The 15,894-nt window shown below is 38.5% G+C and overlaps 1 protein-coding gene across 1 annotated transcript in view; it reads left to right on the forward strand.

Moving 5' to 3' along the window:
• The window catches only part of LOC131783959 (uncharacterized), a 29,756-nt gene that overhangs the window by 287 nt on the left and 13,575 nt on the right, over nt 1–15,894 (forward strand). The window contains 27 exon segments of the mRNA XM_066174026.1: nt 89–189; nt 3,007–3,285; nt 3,644–3,841; nt 4,793–4,975; nt 5,390–5,638; nt 6,451–6,645; nt 7,173–7,364; nt 7,646–7,846; nt 8,727–8,963; nt 9,417–9,557; nt 9,560–9,622; nt 9,854–10,045; nt 10,505–10,693; nt 10,891–11,136; nt 11,788–11,979; nt 12,609–12,722; nt 12,725–12,772; nt 12,775–12,804; nt 13,198–13,307; nt 13,309–13,447; nt 13,804–13,998; nt 14,001–14,048; nt 14,726–14,775; nt 14,778–14,823; nt 14,826–14,872; nt 14,874–14,919; nt 15,502–15,741. Coding sequence (XP_066030123.1) covers nt 96–189; nt 3,007–3,285; nt 3,644–3,841; nt 4,793–4,975; nt 5,390–5,638; nt 6,451–6,645; nt 7,173–7,364; nt 7,646–7,846; nt 8,727–8,963; nt 9,417–9,557; nt 9,560–9,622; nt 9,854–10,045; nt 10,505–10,693; nt 10,891–11,136; nt 11,788–11,979; nt 12,609–12,722; nt 12,725–12,772; nt 12,775–12,804; nt 13,198–13,307; nt 13,309–13,447; nt 13,804–13,998; nt 14,001–14,048; nt 14,726–14,775; nt 14,778–14,823; nt 14,826–14,872; nt 14,874–14,919; nt 15,502–15,741 — 3,964 coding nt within the window. The 5' untranslated portion in view covers nt 89–95.

The raw sequence follows: 15,894 nt of genomic DNA on the forward strand, positions 1-15,894 counted from the left end.
TGTCAGGGGGTTTCCCCCAAAGAGAGTTAGGCGTCTGGTCAATCAACAAGTCCCCACTATCATTTCCTTAATTAACTCGCTCTTGCAGGAGAACCATGAATGTTGTTGCGAGCGCTATCCTAATTCTTGGATGCATCGCCTTTGGTGGAAAACAAAATCATGTCGAAGGCTGTGGGGGCTGCGGACCTTGTGAGTAATAATACTCTTTAATATTTTATTATTTTGGTCATGGGTGTCAATGTGTTGCCATAACAGAACTGCGGAGACATGAGTTAATGTGTAGATACCAAAATTTTGACCATCCCTTTCTTTTGAGTTGTACAAAGCTACTAAACGTTGGATATCGATAAGTATTCTGGATAAATAAGCGAAAAAATCAAGCAAGACTCGCTTCTCTTGCTGCAGTCCTCGTAACTCGTGAAACGGAAGCATTTTTCTTATGAACTAGGAAACAGTAGGAGACAGTTGATATGGTGTAAACTTGCCATTGGTAATAAATATAGCACTTGAAAAATCGGTTCCTTGCAGGAATAGATAAGATTATGTGATTTCACAAATTATTCGCGCGATGCAGTTAATGATCGTATTACGAATTAAAGAGGCGCCCTTCAAATATTGTATTTACACAAACAAAGCTCTTAAAAATATGTTAAATCTCTTGTGGAATTCTTTATTTCCCGCTCAATACTCGCCAGCTCTCAGAGAACCTTTCATTTGTTCTTAGTTTTTACTAAACGTATTCTATTTCTCACGGAATGTGCTTACGAAGCGTCGGTGGTGGTATAAGGCTTTCACTTTCGCTGCAAATCTGAAAAAAAAAAAAGACGTTTTGAGCTCGAAATGAAGACTTTTTATTGATTAGCTACACATTTTGTTGACCTATCCACGTGAGAAAGCTTTGCGAAGTCGAGTACTCAATATAATGCCTTATTAAATCATATGTCTGCTCAGTAGGAATCGAATCGCTCACATGGGAAAAACCCCCACAATTTGCAAAACGAAATGAAACCCCAAGCATTTCCAGACACGGACATAGTCACTTGCCTAACCTCCGTTCTTAAATTTCTGCCCATTTTTTTCCAGTTTACTTGTTATAAATTTGATCGTCTAGGTATAAAAATTTAGCTGGAGGAAATGTTTTGTGGTAGTGAATTGTTCAAGGCATGCGTCTGACTTAAAAATAACCATCACGTCATAAGCTATAAACATTCACTTTCAGTTCTCACTGTCGCCTAGGTAGGATCATTTTTCCTTCAAAAGGTTAGCTCAGTAAGTGACAACAAAAACATGGAATGCAGCCACGACTAAGTGTTTGTGTTTTCGTGTATTCTGATGTCTGTTAGTAATCCTCCATCAACAACATCCTGTTTACAACAAAAGCAAGACTGTCGTGATTTCCGAGAATTAAAGCATCTGGAAAGGGAAGTCAGTTCGAGAGAGTTCACTTGGGATTTGATCAATTTTATTGTCAACGATGACCAATTAACCTGGGAAATATGATAAATACTTATACTCAGGAACGTTCATGGATATTATGCGCATTATTCGACTTTGTTTTAAATATAGTCTGCAGTAATCTAGCCTAAGAATAATCTATTTTCTAGGAACTGCGACGGAAAAGGGTCATTTCCGCTTTTTATGACAATGAATCATCTTCAATAGCCAATCTTAAAATAGACTTCGAGAATAACATAAGCACAATTTTTAATGTTAGTAATATAGGCGTAATCTAAATCGATCGCTTGATGTGGTGTCCGTTTAGATATTACCGCGAATTTAGCTGCAGAAAAAAAATTCTAAATGCAGCCTTTGTTAATTGTTTATGGCGGCTCGTTCATTCAAATGTAAACAGTCACGAAATCCGTCCAGAAGTAAATTATGCTTTTGATCTGATTAGGTCTCGCCTCGACGCTTCCCCTTCCTGTAATCGCTTCCCGAATTTTCGATCATGCTCTTCGGACGCAAGGAAATTGGTTTTTATCTAACATCAATGATTTTTACTTAAGTCGGCGAGTTTAACTGCAAGCTGATCATGTGCGTTCAACCGATTAAATTTCGATAGCCCTTGCGTTACCTCGAACAACTAATTACTATGCACACCTAACACAATATGTCAACAAATGCCTATGCCTAGTTTTGTCAAATTCTGACTGGTTCCTAAGAAAAATAGTGGAAAAACTGGTCCATGGAATATTAGATTGCGTTGAGAAATCTTGGTCACCTTGCGTTCGACGAGCGAAGCAAAATTGTTGAGGCTAGAGGAATTTTCAGATTCGACATTTTTGAAATATATAACACCAAGTTCCGAGAGAAAGTAATTCTTAAGGGTTCTTATCAAGGAAAAGTATATGCACCGGAAACAACGTATATAAAAATCTTATTTCCGCTTTCCAGGTTTCAAGATTGCTAAGAGTATCCTAGCTGCTCGAAAATTGTCTTTAGATGTGCTCAGAGTTCGAATTTGCGGACACTGCTATTCCGAGAAGAACTGGTATCACTTGCATAAACACAATGCAGGGTTCATTGCGAGTTTCAGCGCTGCTTCTTGTACAAAATAATTTCTCATCAAAAATTGCCTTTTTAATTAGCCCCTTATTACTAAAACAGATCGGCGACAGATGGAAAAATAGGAGTCGCGGTGTCCGTAGTCGAAACTTTAGCGCATTGGAAGGCAAATCTCCTTGAGAATCCGTCGGAATCTTGAAATAACGTCACTGCTAGAATTGCATATTTTCCTGTCATGGCGAGGGCAAAAATTAAAGTTTTTAGAACCTTAAGGCGATTACCATAAAAGGCAACATCTGAATCACAATAAGGCATGGCAACGGACAAAAACCTTGTTTTTCATCCTTCTTCTGAAACTATGAAAAGTGAGCTGCACCAAATCAATTTTGCCCCATTCTTCTCTTATTCAGGGTTCTTCGGAGCGAGTTCGCTTTCAAATTTGACGATTAACTGCTTATTAATAATCAATGATGTTATAGCGTTCTGCTCGATGTATTTTAGCACCAAGACATGGTCAGTGGGGTCCTTGGAACCCAGCCAGCTGGGAAGAGGCACAATGTTCCAATGGTTACAAGACCAGAAGTAGAAACTGTGACAACCCAGCCCCAGCTCATGGTGGACTTGACTGTTCTGGCAATCGCTATGTCACCATAGACTGTAACGAGTGTAGCCATGGCAACGGGGGATGCGAACAATTATGCGTTAACTACGATGGTACCTACTCATGTCGTTGCAACCCTGGTTACAAAATTTCTCCAGGAAACTGGAAAAAATGTGATAGTACGTGGTTTTTCTTTCATACTTTGAATGAAGAATATAAATTGAATGAGCCTTCCTTACTGAAAGACACAAAAAAATAAAATTGCAAGCTTTTCCAGACTTATTTCTAAGAGGGGAATCAGTGCCTGTATTAGAGGAGTATGATAAAAGAATAAAATTATTCAGGCGAGATCACGGATTACCCCTTTTTTTCAATCTAATTCGCTAAGCATGGCATTTCGCAATGATCCCTCTCTGTGCTTTATTACATTACCTACAAGCTATTTATTAAGTAGAGTCGCATAGATATTAGAATAAAAAAAGATCATGCTTACTTCATAAAATCACTCTGGAATCTTTCAATTTAAACTGCTTACAGGAATTACCTGTGACACCAGTGAGTGGTCAGCTCCCAGCCATGGACAGATATCTGCACAATGTGCAGGTCAGTTACAGGTGGTTTCTGGGACGCGTTGCGAGGTCAACTGTGATGATGGGTATGAACTAAGTGGCCATTCAAATTCTGTTTGTGGCATTGATGGGGAATGGGATCCAAGGACAACAGCAAACTGTAAAGGTAAACGCTAGATCAATAGCTACGTAATTAATTTGTTAAGTGACGATATTATAAGTAAAAAAATATGTCAAGACGATACTTGAATGAACCAATGAAGAAGTGAGAGGCTAAATAAATGAATGAACACAGGGGAAAAGCAGTAAGAACCAAAGGGTGAATTAATAAATGGAGCAATGAATGATTGGAAAGTTATTGTTAAATGCAAAATATTTTCATTCGTGTTTCCATAACATAGTGACCAGAAGTACTGCGATACAACCCCAAGTAACATTTTCTAAACAATATGCTTGCACATTTTTAAGCCTAATGATGTAAGGGGAGCCGTTGTGTAACTTATCTCGGAGCAAATGAATAAAGGGGTAAGTTTCTAGAGAAACTGTGGTGCTGCGTCGGTGGGAGAGTATAGCAGGTAATTTTAATGTTAACAACTTAGTTGAAAACGTAAATTAGCCACCGTAAAGGGTAAAAAGCTGAGGTTTCGAGCGTTAGCTCTTCATCAGAGCGATTGAAACGTCAGCTTTTTTACCCTCTGCAGTGGCTAATTTACGTTTTCAACTTAGTTGTTAACACTTAATTACCTGCTTATCTCAGAGCAGCCAAGCAATGCACCCGGCAGGGCTGAACACGAACTTATCAATTCAGGTACTGGTCTCAATCAAAAGGTCAGTATTTCTTGAGGGATGAGTCTAGGAATAAAAGGGAACTGAAAAAGTGAATGCAAAAGGCCCCTCCCATCCCATAAAAGGAAACATAAACAAACGGGCAAACAAGGAAAGAGAAATTGAAAGCAAACAAGCATTAGAGAAGTAAAGGCCCCTTCCCCGTGAAAGGGCAAGGAAAAAAAACGAGAACAAAAGTAAAACAAAATCGAAAGCGAAGCATCACAAAACTTTGATGTTTCGAAATGTAATACTATAAATTGCTGATGTCATGAATATATTTTCACTTTAGTACATCAGTGTCCACCACTAACTGAACCGGATAATGGGCAAATTACTCCTTACATATGCAAAACCAAGCCTCTGCATGGCGAGACGTGTCTACATGAATGTAAGCCAGGATTCAGAGTCTTTGGCCCCAGCTCAAGCAAGTGTGACAATGGACATTGGAGAAATGTAGGGTTCTATTGTCAAGGTAAGCTTAAGGTACAATGGAATTTGTCACAATGGGATTTGTCACAAGTGGGTAACTTATGGAATGACAAGTGTTTAGCACATAATTGCACGGGATTCCGGGTTAAAAATGTCATAAAAATGAATGATTGATCTCTCTTCTGTTATATCTTCGCGGGTTTTGTGTCAACGTGTCTTGAGTGAATTTTGCATTTACGCTTAACCGATGATGGACACCCACTGAAACGATTTAGCGAAGCCTCGTATCTTATTTTCAAGACGTTTGGATCAGAATGGGAAGGGTTGGTAGATTATCTGTTTTTTACTTAATAAAGGACAAGGTCCAAAATGTTTGATTAAAAGTGCAACTTACACCAAACGGGGTTCATTGCAAGTTCAAAAATTACTTTTCAAATTCTTGGCTGTTCTCTCATAGATTATGAAGCCCCTTCATTTGGTGAAACATGCCCATCTGCACGAAGTGTTTTTGCTGACGAAGGAAAAACGTCGGCCACAATAAGCTGGGAACCAGTCATAGCCACTGATAATGGTCAGGCCATCGTGTCTGTGTCTCCTCAAGTGACATCTCCGCACATATTTTCTGAGGGGAACCATTCGATAACCTTCACTGCCACAGATCTACCTGGGAACGCGAAGTTTTGTCACTTTCAAGTTAATGTTCAAGGTATTTGTGGGCTCCATGCCAAAATCAGAATTTAGCTGACATACTGAATCTTACGTAAGTGCATAATTAGTTGGGTAATTTCTCTTTTGTTATATTTGGATCACGGCAAGTAAAAATTTGATATTGTCAGGACACTGTTCACGTTGAGTCTAGATATGCTAATTGAGGATTATCTTGCCATTCAAGGCTGGAGTAGGCTGGGTGTCTCCGTATGATCTTCTCTTAGCACCATCGTATTGAACGTATGTCACTTGTGACGACTTTTAATGATAAATTTTTTGAAATGTAAAGAATCGTCGCGATACCTTTCACAACTATTCGTTTGCATCAGGTCACAAATGGTGTCGTATTTTGGATTCAGACTAGAGAGCTTTTCTGTGTTTTATTTGACTGATATTCAATAAAACGGTAAACTAAGAGGAAAACTGCTAGAAAAAACAACGACAATAAAGGATGACTTCCCTTTCCTTTTTTCAAACTTGTTTGGAAAGGGAAACTACCTTAAGCGCAATAGTAGGTTAGGTTGCTAAAGTCTACTAAGTCGTTTTTTGAAGATGGTGCAGTTTTTTTAGGACTTACTATGGATATTTACTTTCCACATTTTACTAAAAGAAGCACCCATTTAATGCTTATATTTTACCGACTTCCCTTTGCTACTTCCACTTCGATGCTGCCTTGTATTCGTACATGCAAATTCTCATGAGCAACTTCTGACTGGGTCTCAAAGGAATTCCATTTAGTTTCTACACTTGATTGAGAGAAACAATCTCTCTGAGCCTTTTTTCTACTAGCTCTCTTTTTATTACTTTTAGTACTTCGATGCCCCGTTCTACTCGCCCCTGCAAACGGAAGACTGGAGAATGCCGCCTGTGGAAACTTATTCGGCAGCACCTGCCGCTTGACGTGTAATAAAGGATACGAAATAAAAGGACCTGAGGAAAGAAAATGTGAGAAAAAACCTGGGACGAATACAGTGCACTGGACGGGAAATGGTACTCACTGTGAAGGTAGAAAAAGATATGACTTCATTGTTCAGTCAACTGAAACAGAATGCGGAGAAATGTGGTTCTCGGCCACCACCATCATAAAAGGCTGTCTATCAAGGTGAAAAGTCGAAAGAGACGATATTTATAAGGATGACAACGACGATGGCGACAAGAACGACAACTATGATAATTGAGAACAATTCTCAACTGTCCAATAAAAACAAATTAAATAAGACGTTGTTGTACCACCAGCATAAAGTGCGATTTTTTTTAAAAGAATACGTTTCAGTTGTGCACGTTTAATAATAAAAAGATAAAAAGGCCAATACAGAGCAGGGTGTAAGGAATCGGGCGGGCACCGGGCACGAGAAAAGAACGTCAGAAAAGAACGTAAGAAAACACGAATACATATGGCATGAAAGAAGAAATTGGAATATACTCTGAACACTATATAATGAAAAATACACCAAATTTCAACCAAATCCTGGAATTTCGTCTTCGATTTTGAATGAAAAATGTCCCTTGATTAATCCAGTTTTTCATTGCAGCTCTTCAATGCTCTGCTCTGGATAATCCAGGTAACGCAGTCAAATCAGGTTATGGTTGTACTGGCGCATCCTCTATCTATGGTACTTCCTGTCTCTTTTCTTGCATGATGGGATACCAAGCTGTGGGCGGATCGCTGAAACGAACATGTCTGCAGAATGGGAAATGGAGTGGAACCAAGCTTCAGTGTGAAGGTAAAAAAGGGATGATTCCTTGAATTGAGAAATCTCATTTCGTGTATTTTTCTGGTAGCGGGGCAGACGTAGTTGTGAGAGGACTCACATTACATTCCACCACCGTGGCTTGGGTTCGATCCCCGACCTGGCGCAAATGTGGATTGAGATTTTTGAGGGTTCTTCTCCAGGTCCTCCGGTTTTCCTCACTCCGCAAAAACCAACATTCCAAATTCCTGGTCGACCTAAGAAAATAACCTATGACGCATCTCTGTTAACAAACCACTTATTTTTTATTCTAGCTATCACCTGCCCACCGTTTTCCATTCAATCAGAAGGACTAATTATCGGCCCGGCATCCTGTACCAATGCAACTGCTGTTCTAAATTATAACTCAGAGTGCTGGTTCTCCTGTAAGAATGGATATCTACAGGGTGGGCCTGGAATCAAGACTTGCAATCAGAACAACGATTGGTCTCCTCTAGGAAATCCTTCTTGTAAAGGTTTGTCTTCATTACCAATTTTCTGTCAAAGGTGAACACAATTTAACGACCTTCGACAAGACATTTTAACCAACATTGTGCAACAGCGCACTCATATCAGTTCCAGTGTAACGAGCTTGGAGTAAAGTAAATGCCAAAGACGACAAAAAGAGTCATCCTTAATAATTGTGACTACAATAAACATACATACAACATGCAAATTTCAACAAAGGAGAAACAAACCTGTTTATTGCTACTATTCCTTTTTTTCGCGGGGCAGCAGTTTGTTGAATACCCTCTCCAATTAAAGGAAAATCTTAAACCATCGAGTTCCTCTATGATCATTAATCACTTTGAGAGTCGAGCAGCATGCAAAACTGAAATCAAACAGTTTTATTTGAATACCAACAACTGCATTGCGAACAAATAATATTCTTTTCAAGGATCAATATCAGTATCTGGGCAACTTCCCACCTACCACTCCCCTAACCCGACATTAAGCCTAACTTGTCATTAATTGACTGTTGTTGAGTTTGGGGAGGGATAGGTGGGCAGTTGCCCAGATACTGACATTGATCCCATTTCAAAAGCCAATAGCCTTTCGGGGTCTAATTCAAAATTAACATTTAGAAATAACCTTGCACCGAACAATTTCTTCAGAGTAAATTTTGCCTAGAAACCTAAAAAACGGGAAAATCTATTAGCGACTATAAAACTACTTGATAGCACACTAGGCTAAACGGAGAGTTTTTTCATAACTCTTGTGCATTTAGTAGTTTTCTCCCTTTTTGAGGAAGCTACGTTAGCTCACCTGAAGTTGACTCCACGTGTTATTCGATACTATATTTTTATAGTTGTCTCTCTCAAATTTGTTTATGTTTTATTTTGAACTGTTTTTCAGATGTTTCCGCGCCAGTCTTTGCAGACTGCCCCGCCAACATTGTCATCACTGCTGATAGAGGTGAAACGTCAGCCCAAGTGACTTGGGTCCATCCGACGTGTACAGACAACTCTGGCCTTGTTCCAAACATTACACAGTTTGGAAAACAACCTGGGAACACATTTTCCGCTGGGGAACACAATATACGATACCTAGCATCTGATAGATCAGGGAACATTGCCGAATGCAGATTCAAGATTTTGTTCAAGGTAAATGTTTCTCAAAATGGGCAGATGTCACAATGATCCCTGATATGGTTAAAATTGTCAGCCCTGTGGTCTGTTATGTGTTGATAATAACAAAAACATTAAATTTAAAAAGCTGAGAAAAGAGAGAAAGTATCACTTTAATCGTTCCAGTAAACCCCAGTTTTAAGACACCTACCCCTTTTTTTACCTTAACCACTCGGCAGAAAAATGCCAAGTGGGAAAAAATTTACTTACTAGCAGGGGAAATTTTAATTATGTAAATGTGAAAGAGTGGTACTTTTTTTACGTTGAGAGTATATTTAAACAGGATAAATTGAATGTAGTAATACTTAAATCTATGAGAAAAAAGGAAGGCACGCAATAAAGGCGACAGACTGGGCGCACGTCTCGATATTATCTTTGTGTTCGCGCCTGCCCTTCTTTCTACCCTACGCTGTTTGTTTCTTTCTTTTAGTTTTGCGGTGCTCACCTAAACTACAAGCTCCAGCGGGAGGAGGCTCGCTTTGCACCAAGGGTAATCAGTATGGATCCAAATGTTCCTTCGCTTGTCACATTGGACACAAGATGATAGGCTCTGCCCTCCGGGTTGTGAGAAGGACCCGGTGACTTCTTTGGGTTTCTGGACAGGAAACGAGACAAAATGTGATTGTAAGTCAAATTCCAAAGTTATATTTCTTTCCGTTCGCTTTAATCCCTTCCCCCATCCCAAGAAAATGGCCACTTTCTTAAAATGGTCGGAACATTTTTTTTTCTACCACATAACTTTGCAAAATCACGTTTGTAAAAAGCACGTTGAAAGTTGAACCGAATCATCTGTAGTCCAAGAAATTTAGATATAAAAAAGTCACAAAGTTTACTCTGACCATATACTTTTTTTAGTGATCAGGTGCCCGCGTCTAATTCCTCCCGACCACAGTACACAATATGGATGTTCGCGTGGCTCTGTGGATAACACTTATGGTGACAAATGTTTGTTGTACTGTGACGTCGGGTACCAGCGTGTAAATGGTTCCACCGAGAGAATCTGTCAAGCTAATGGTACATGGTCTGGAGAAGAGCCCTTCTGTGAGGGTAAGGGTGTGGAGGGGGGGGGGCATGAGGGGCAGTGCAAATTGATAAACTCACATGATTTAATTTGATTTATAAGAACATTGACAGATGTTTAAAAAAAAGCTTTTGTTTGTCTCGTGCGCTTTAATCGATTAATTCTGCTATGGAAACAAAACCATTCCGCTATCAGTAATCATGCCAACAAAAAAAGATAAATAGCCAAAAATATAATAAGCAAACAATTAATTTTTATCCTTTTGCTCATTTTTCTCATTTTATTTTATTTATCAATAGAGAGACAGTGTCCTCCGTATCGTAATTGAAGCGATTACAAGGTCTCTCAAATCTCTCAAACAAGATAACTCACTCCATAATTCTATTGTCATACATGAAAACCAGAGCGGTTTATAAACAGCAAAGTTCTGATGTTATTTTCTAGTATTGAAAATGATGTTGACTTACTGAATATTCTTCTCCTAGCTGTCCGCTGTAAGTCTTTACAAGCTCCAAAGGATGGCGATATCTCTCCAAGTTCTTGCACATCGTCTCCGGAGTACGACACCACTTGTCTTTTCTCTTGCCGAAAAGGCTACAGACTGCATGGAGAACCAATAGCAACTTGCCTTGGAGATGGAAGATGGTCAAGAAACGCCACTGCAATGTGCAGAGGTTAGATAGCAAGATCATGGAAAACTTTGGCTTAGATAATACTACAAGTTGTGATCTTTTTAGGTGCTCTCACATATGTATAAAAAAAACCAATCACAACAACAACGATAACAACAACAAAAAAATATGCCAAAAAAAGAGGGGAGAAGGTCAGCGCTCAAAAATTATTTTTAATTTTAATTTAATTCTATCTGCAGACGTGGAAAGCCCTTCGTTTGGCTTTACCTGCCCAAGCGGTATCAACTCGTATGCAGACAAGGGAAGAAATTACACGCAAGTATCCTGGCCTCCTGTTATTGCCACTGACAACTCTGGTCTGGCACCGACTGTGACTTCGAGAGGTGTGCAAGTCATATACTATAATGGGAAGCACGAGGTCACTTACAACGCCTCTGATGTAGCAGGAAATTTCAAGATCTGCAAGTTTCACATCACCGTTGAAAGTAAGCTATTTTAAGCTTTCCCGTGTGATAGTAGAGTCCTAAAAAAATGGTGAGCGATCTTGATGTATCATCGTCAATTTTTTTTTTCAACAAACTGAAACGCAGTAAGACAGTATTGATAGCAGAAAATGGTTTATGATATGATTGCTTCCCAACAAGTCGAACACAGACTTGAAGACAGATTGATTTGTTATTGGCTTGATTGCAGTAGCATCAGAAAGATAATGTAATATAAATCAAGTTCATAAAATCTATTAGGTTGAACAATTTAACTGAGAGTTTGTGAATAATTCTTCCTTTTGAGAAAAGTGTTTTCTCTTTCAAAGGGTAACATATGAATTTTATCAGCGTTTACCAAGGAATCTCTCTGATATTTATGTTATTTAGTAAAAATACTAACTTTACTCAGATTAATCAGCAATTGTTTAAACTACCCTTAACGCTCGCTTTTGTCTTTTGTTTCAAAAGGAAATGATTGGGTGATATGTTTTGTTTTCAACCTTGGTTACCGGGTACAAATTATATGTTAATTTTGAATGCATTCCCATCCGTTTCCTGCTCCAATAACAATAGATAATCGTATGTAAATTGAGGATATGCCCAAAACCAAACAATCTATATTACATTCCTTATATTTTTTCATTTTTCCAGTCTTTAGATGTCAGACACTGTTACCTCCGCTGGAAGGATCCTTTTTGGGAGATTGTGACAACATTTATGGTTCGACGTGCAAAGTGGTTTGTAAAGATGGTTACAACCTGGATGGGTCTAGCGTCCTCACTTGCCTCAGGAAACCAGGTCACATAACAGGATACTGGAACGGTTCTTTCCCAGTCTGCCAGGGTAAATGATAAGCGTATTCTGTTATATGAGAAAAAGGTTATTACGTTTTATTGATATTGTTCCAATGAACATCAAATGAGTATCAGATATCAAAGTGGACAGAGACAATCCTTTAAATATGACGGAAGACTGACTACACCTCGGATTATGCAGCGTTAATCGTTTTCAGTTTTGGGCACAGCAACCTTAGCACAACAAATAAAAGGATAAAATCTTCCAACGATGTACTTTTTTAATTGCATCAGAGTGTCGTTAGTAACTTATTAATATTGGCCGAAGCACTGCCTTTCAAAAGCAGAACAATAATGCTGCATAAAATTTAAAAACATTCAGTTTGTTAAATGAAAACTTTCTCGAAAATTAATGCTTTTCAGTAATTATGGAGTTACGCCGAATCAATCAAAGTTAAATAAAATGAAACCAAAGAGGTCAAATGGAATCTACTGAGAAAGAGAATATTTATCTAAATACAATGAAATGCGTAGAGTGAACGAACATTAAGATGAAATACTCCAAATTTAACCCACAATGTTTTCAAATGTTATAATGTCCCTAATTATTGATTTTTCTCTACTATTTTATCCGAAAAACATGTAATAAATTCCAAATATCATTTGCGTTGATCGTAGTACGGAGATGTCCTTCTCTGAGTTCTCCAAGGTACGGCTTTATTTACCCCCGAATGTGCAAGTCGTCTCCAGTCAGCGGTACAGCCTGCTACTTCGAATGCAGGAATGGTTTCCTTGAAATGGTGGAGAAACTGTGGTCTATTGTGAGAACGATGGAAAATGGAGCAAAACATATCTTCGATATTAAAATGTCTTGGTAAGCTACTTAGATTTTTGGTTGAGGAACTGCCGTGGCGCCATTGCCATAACTGATCTTGCTTTACCCTGAGTTGATTGGTAGAATTTATTGAATCTGGCTTAGTGTGTGTAGGAGACTTAACAAATAGATTCCATTTTGCCATGTGATATTTCATTAATAGATCACCGACGAAGTAAAAATGCGATAATAGTTTTTTTGATTGTTGAAAAAGCAAAACGTTGTTGATAGTGAAGCCAAAATAAAATATTCGTTCCGTCCCTAAAATAGATCATAAAAATAACCAATAAACTGTGGATAGGATACAGTTGATCATATAATTCGGAAGAGATCACACTGATATGTCATTTACCTGTTGCCAAATGTTAGTCTTCTGTTTGCTTATTTTTGCAGATGTGTCACCGCCTGTATTCAAGAATTGTCCCTCAGACATTCGTGTAAACCTCGGCACAAATTCAACAGCCGTGGCAAATTGGACTGCTCCAATTGCATTAGACGACAGCAAACGTGGAACCTCAAGTAACAGTCTTCCCTGATGGGATTAAGCCGCCTCACGTAATCAATGAGACACTTATGGTTGAGTACACGGCCAAGGATCCAAGTGGCAATGCAGATAAATGCTCTTTTAAAATAATTCCAGAAGGTAAACAGTGTCCTGAATAATGCTGCAATTAAATTAAGAATTTTTACTTGTGTGTATTTAGTATTTTCGTGGTTTTATTGGCTTTCAGAGAGTTCTTGCAGCTGTTAACGATAATATTGCTTCAAGAAAAATGTTAATTTCATTGCCTTGGTCTTCTGCTCACAACCCTTTTCAATGTGTTTGGAATTAAAATCTTTTGTACTGCCCACCAGAAACCTCCACTATAGAATCAAGAATATCAAACCGCTACATTCGTATAATCGTATTATGCAGATCGTCTCGTTCCCACTGTAGGACTCTTTACGTAACCCATGAAAGTAAAAGGTTAATATGTGGTTTTATGTTCAATTCCCTAGATAATTCGGGCCCTGTGGTCGTTTTCTGCCCTCCAAGTCAAGTTATCATATCGGAAGAACGAAAAATAAGCGTTACATGGCCAGAGCCACAGTTTAAAGACAACAGTAACAGCCCGCTGCAAATAACGTGCAGTCAAAAAAGTGGTACTGTCTTCTACTGGGGAAGCTATACAGTACACTGTATGGCATATGATAACACCCCAACAACAAGCCAGCAGTCTGTAAATTTGACCTCACAAGAAGACGTAAGTACCAAATATGATTCCTCGCAAGTGCTGTCGGTATACAATATTTTTTACCTTAAAGCTCCTAGTTACTTGAAGAGCGTTTCTGTTTTCACAAAACACTTCCTCAATGGCATCGGCTTGATAATTAAAAATCCTCGTGTTCACTCTCTTTTGTGACTCCAGGTTAAAAAACTAATAATTATAACATTTTTAAGTTATGGTTAGGTATTTTCATGATTCCCTCATACTATAGATTAGCAAACAATGCGAGCACTTTCGGTAACTCTTGGAAGAAGAAAAAACGTGCAAACTTCGCTATGTTTAGATTTGATTGGAAAAGAACAAATACTCAGAGAAAACTGAAGGATTTATGCAGTTTATACAGTTTATTTTATCATTATCAGTAACCTGTCTGGTTAAAGATCAAACACATTTCTTAGAAACCTAAAATACTCTCTTAAGAGAGAACTTGGAGTCAAAAGCATGATATTGCAAGGCTTTATGTAACTTCCAAACAATTCCCATTACGGGATACGAACAACTGTCCAAAAACTACAAACATCAAATCGCTCAAGTTTTCTTTTTATTAGTTAAAAAGCCTTTTTTCTTGAGCCGTACTTGCCACCAAAAGATGAAAAAAAGAAAAAAGAAAGAAAGTTAATAAACAATATGTAACTGTCTATTTCCTTTCCCAGCAAAAAAATGCAATGAATGAATGAAATCTCCGATCAACGGTGGCGCCGCTGTGTGATGACCGGATGTTGGGTAAGGATGTGCACACCGTGTTGTAATAGTAATTTGATTTTAGCAAGCCTTTGTCGAACAGCGTTTGGAGTTGTGGAGGGATCTGGTACCTGGACTCCTGGATATCGTTGGCCAGATTGCACAAGTAAGCAGCATATGCTAAAAAAAATTTTAAAAAAAATTAATTAAAAAAAAAAAAAGGAAAAGCCGAATATAATCCAAAAGAACTTATGGAGCAGCTCACAGTAACTGCAAACTAAATATTCTCCGAAAGTCTGATATGGAGAAATAAACATATAGTTGGGGCTCGTGGGTACTTTGGTAGTGCCATTATAACTTATATTGGCCTGCATTAGTCCACATAACACTCCAAAGAGGGAAGAACGTTGTCTCTGACTAGAAAAGTGATTCGTTTACGTAAATGACAGGAGCAAACCAATTATCGCTCGTCATTCCTTGAAAGGACCGGATATACTAACACTAGTAGAATTTTACCGTTCTATCTGCAATCCCTTCATCAAAGTGCCGACGTTTCGGGCGTTAGCCCTTCGTGAAAGCGAATGCACGAAACATCAGCTTTTGAACTCTTTACGGTGGGCAAGGTACGTTATCAATACATTTGATAATTCTAAATTACCGAATATGTGTTACAATTTGTCTCAAACAAGTATTCCGACGAACAGAGTGCCATTCGTTGTGTAATGGTTTGTTTCTTAAACCTTTGCAGAAAAATCTCATCCCAATAGAGTAAGAATGGCAATGGACTTACACTACTATAATGGAGATTGTAGCACAAACGAAACCCAGACTCAAATAAAGGAACTCTTTATAAAGATTATGAACACGTCTGCTTTCCGTGAAGCCTGTCAAGATCCATCTTTCAGAGATAAGTGTAAAGCTGAGAATGTTGTGGTCACGTGCGGGGAGGTCGACGAGTCTGTTGCTGATAGAAAAAGGCGTTCGACAGGTAAGATATATGGAACTCTTTCAGGAAGGCGCTTTTAAATTTTGTTCTTTTGTATGATGTTTACCTTATCATCATGCATAACAACGATGAAATTGTCACTCTTAAAGGAGGCCTAGAAAGCCTATTTGAATGCACGTTACTATGCCAACCATA

The sequence above is a fragment of the Pocillopora verrucosa genome, chromosome 11, assembly GCF_036669915.1.
Source record: "Pocillopora verrucosa isolate sample1 chromosome 11, ASM3666991v2, whole genome shotgun sequence".
Classification (NCBI taxonomy): domain Eukaryota; kingdom Metazoa; phylum Cnidaria; class Anthozoa; order Scleractinia; family Pocilloporidae; genus Pocillopora; species Pocillopora verrucosa.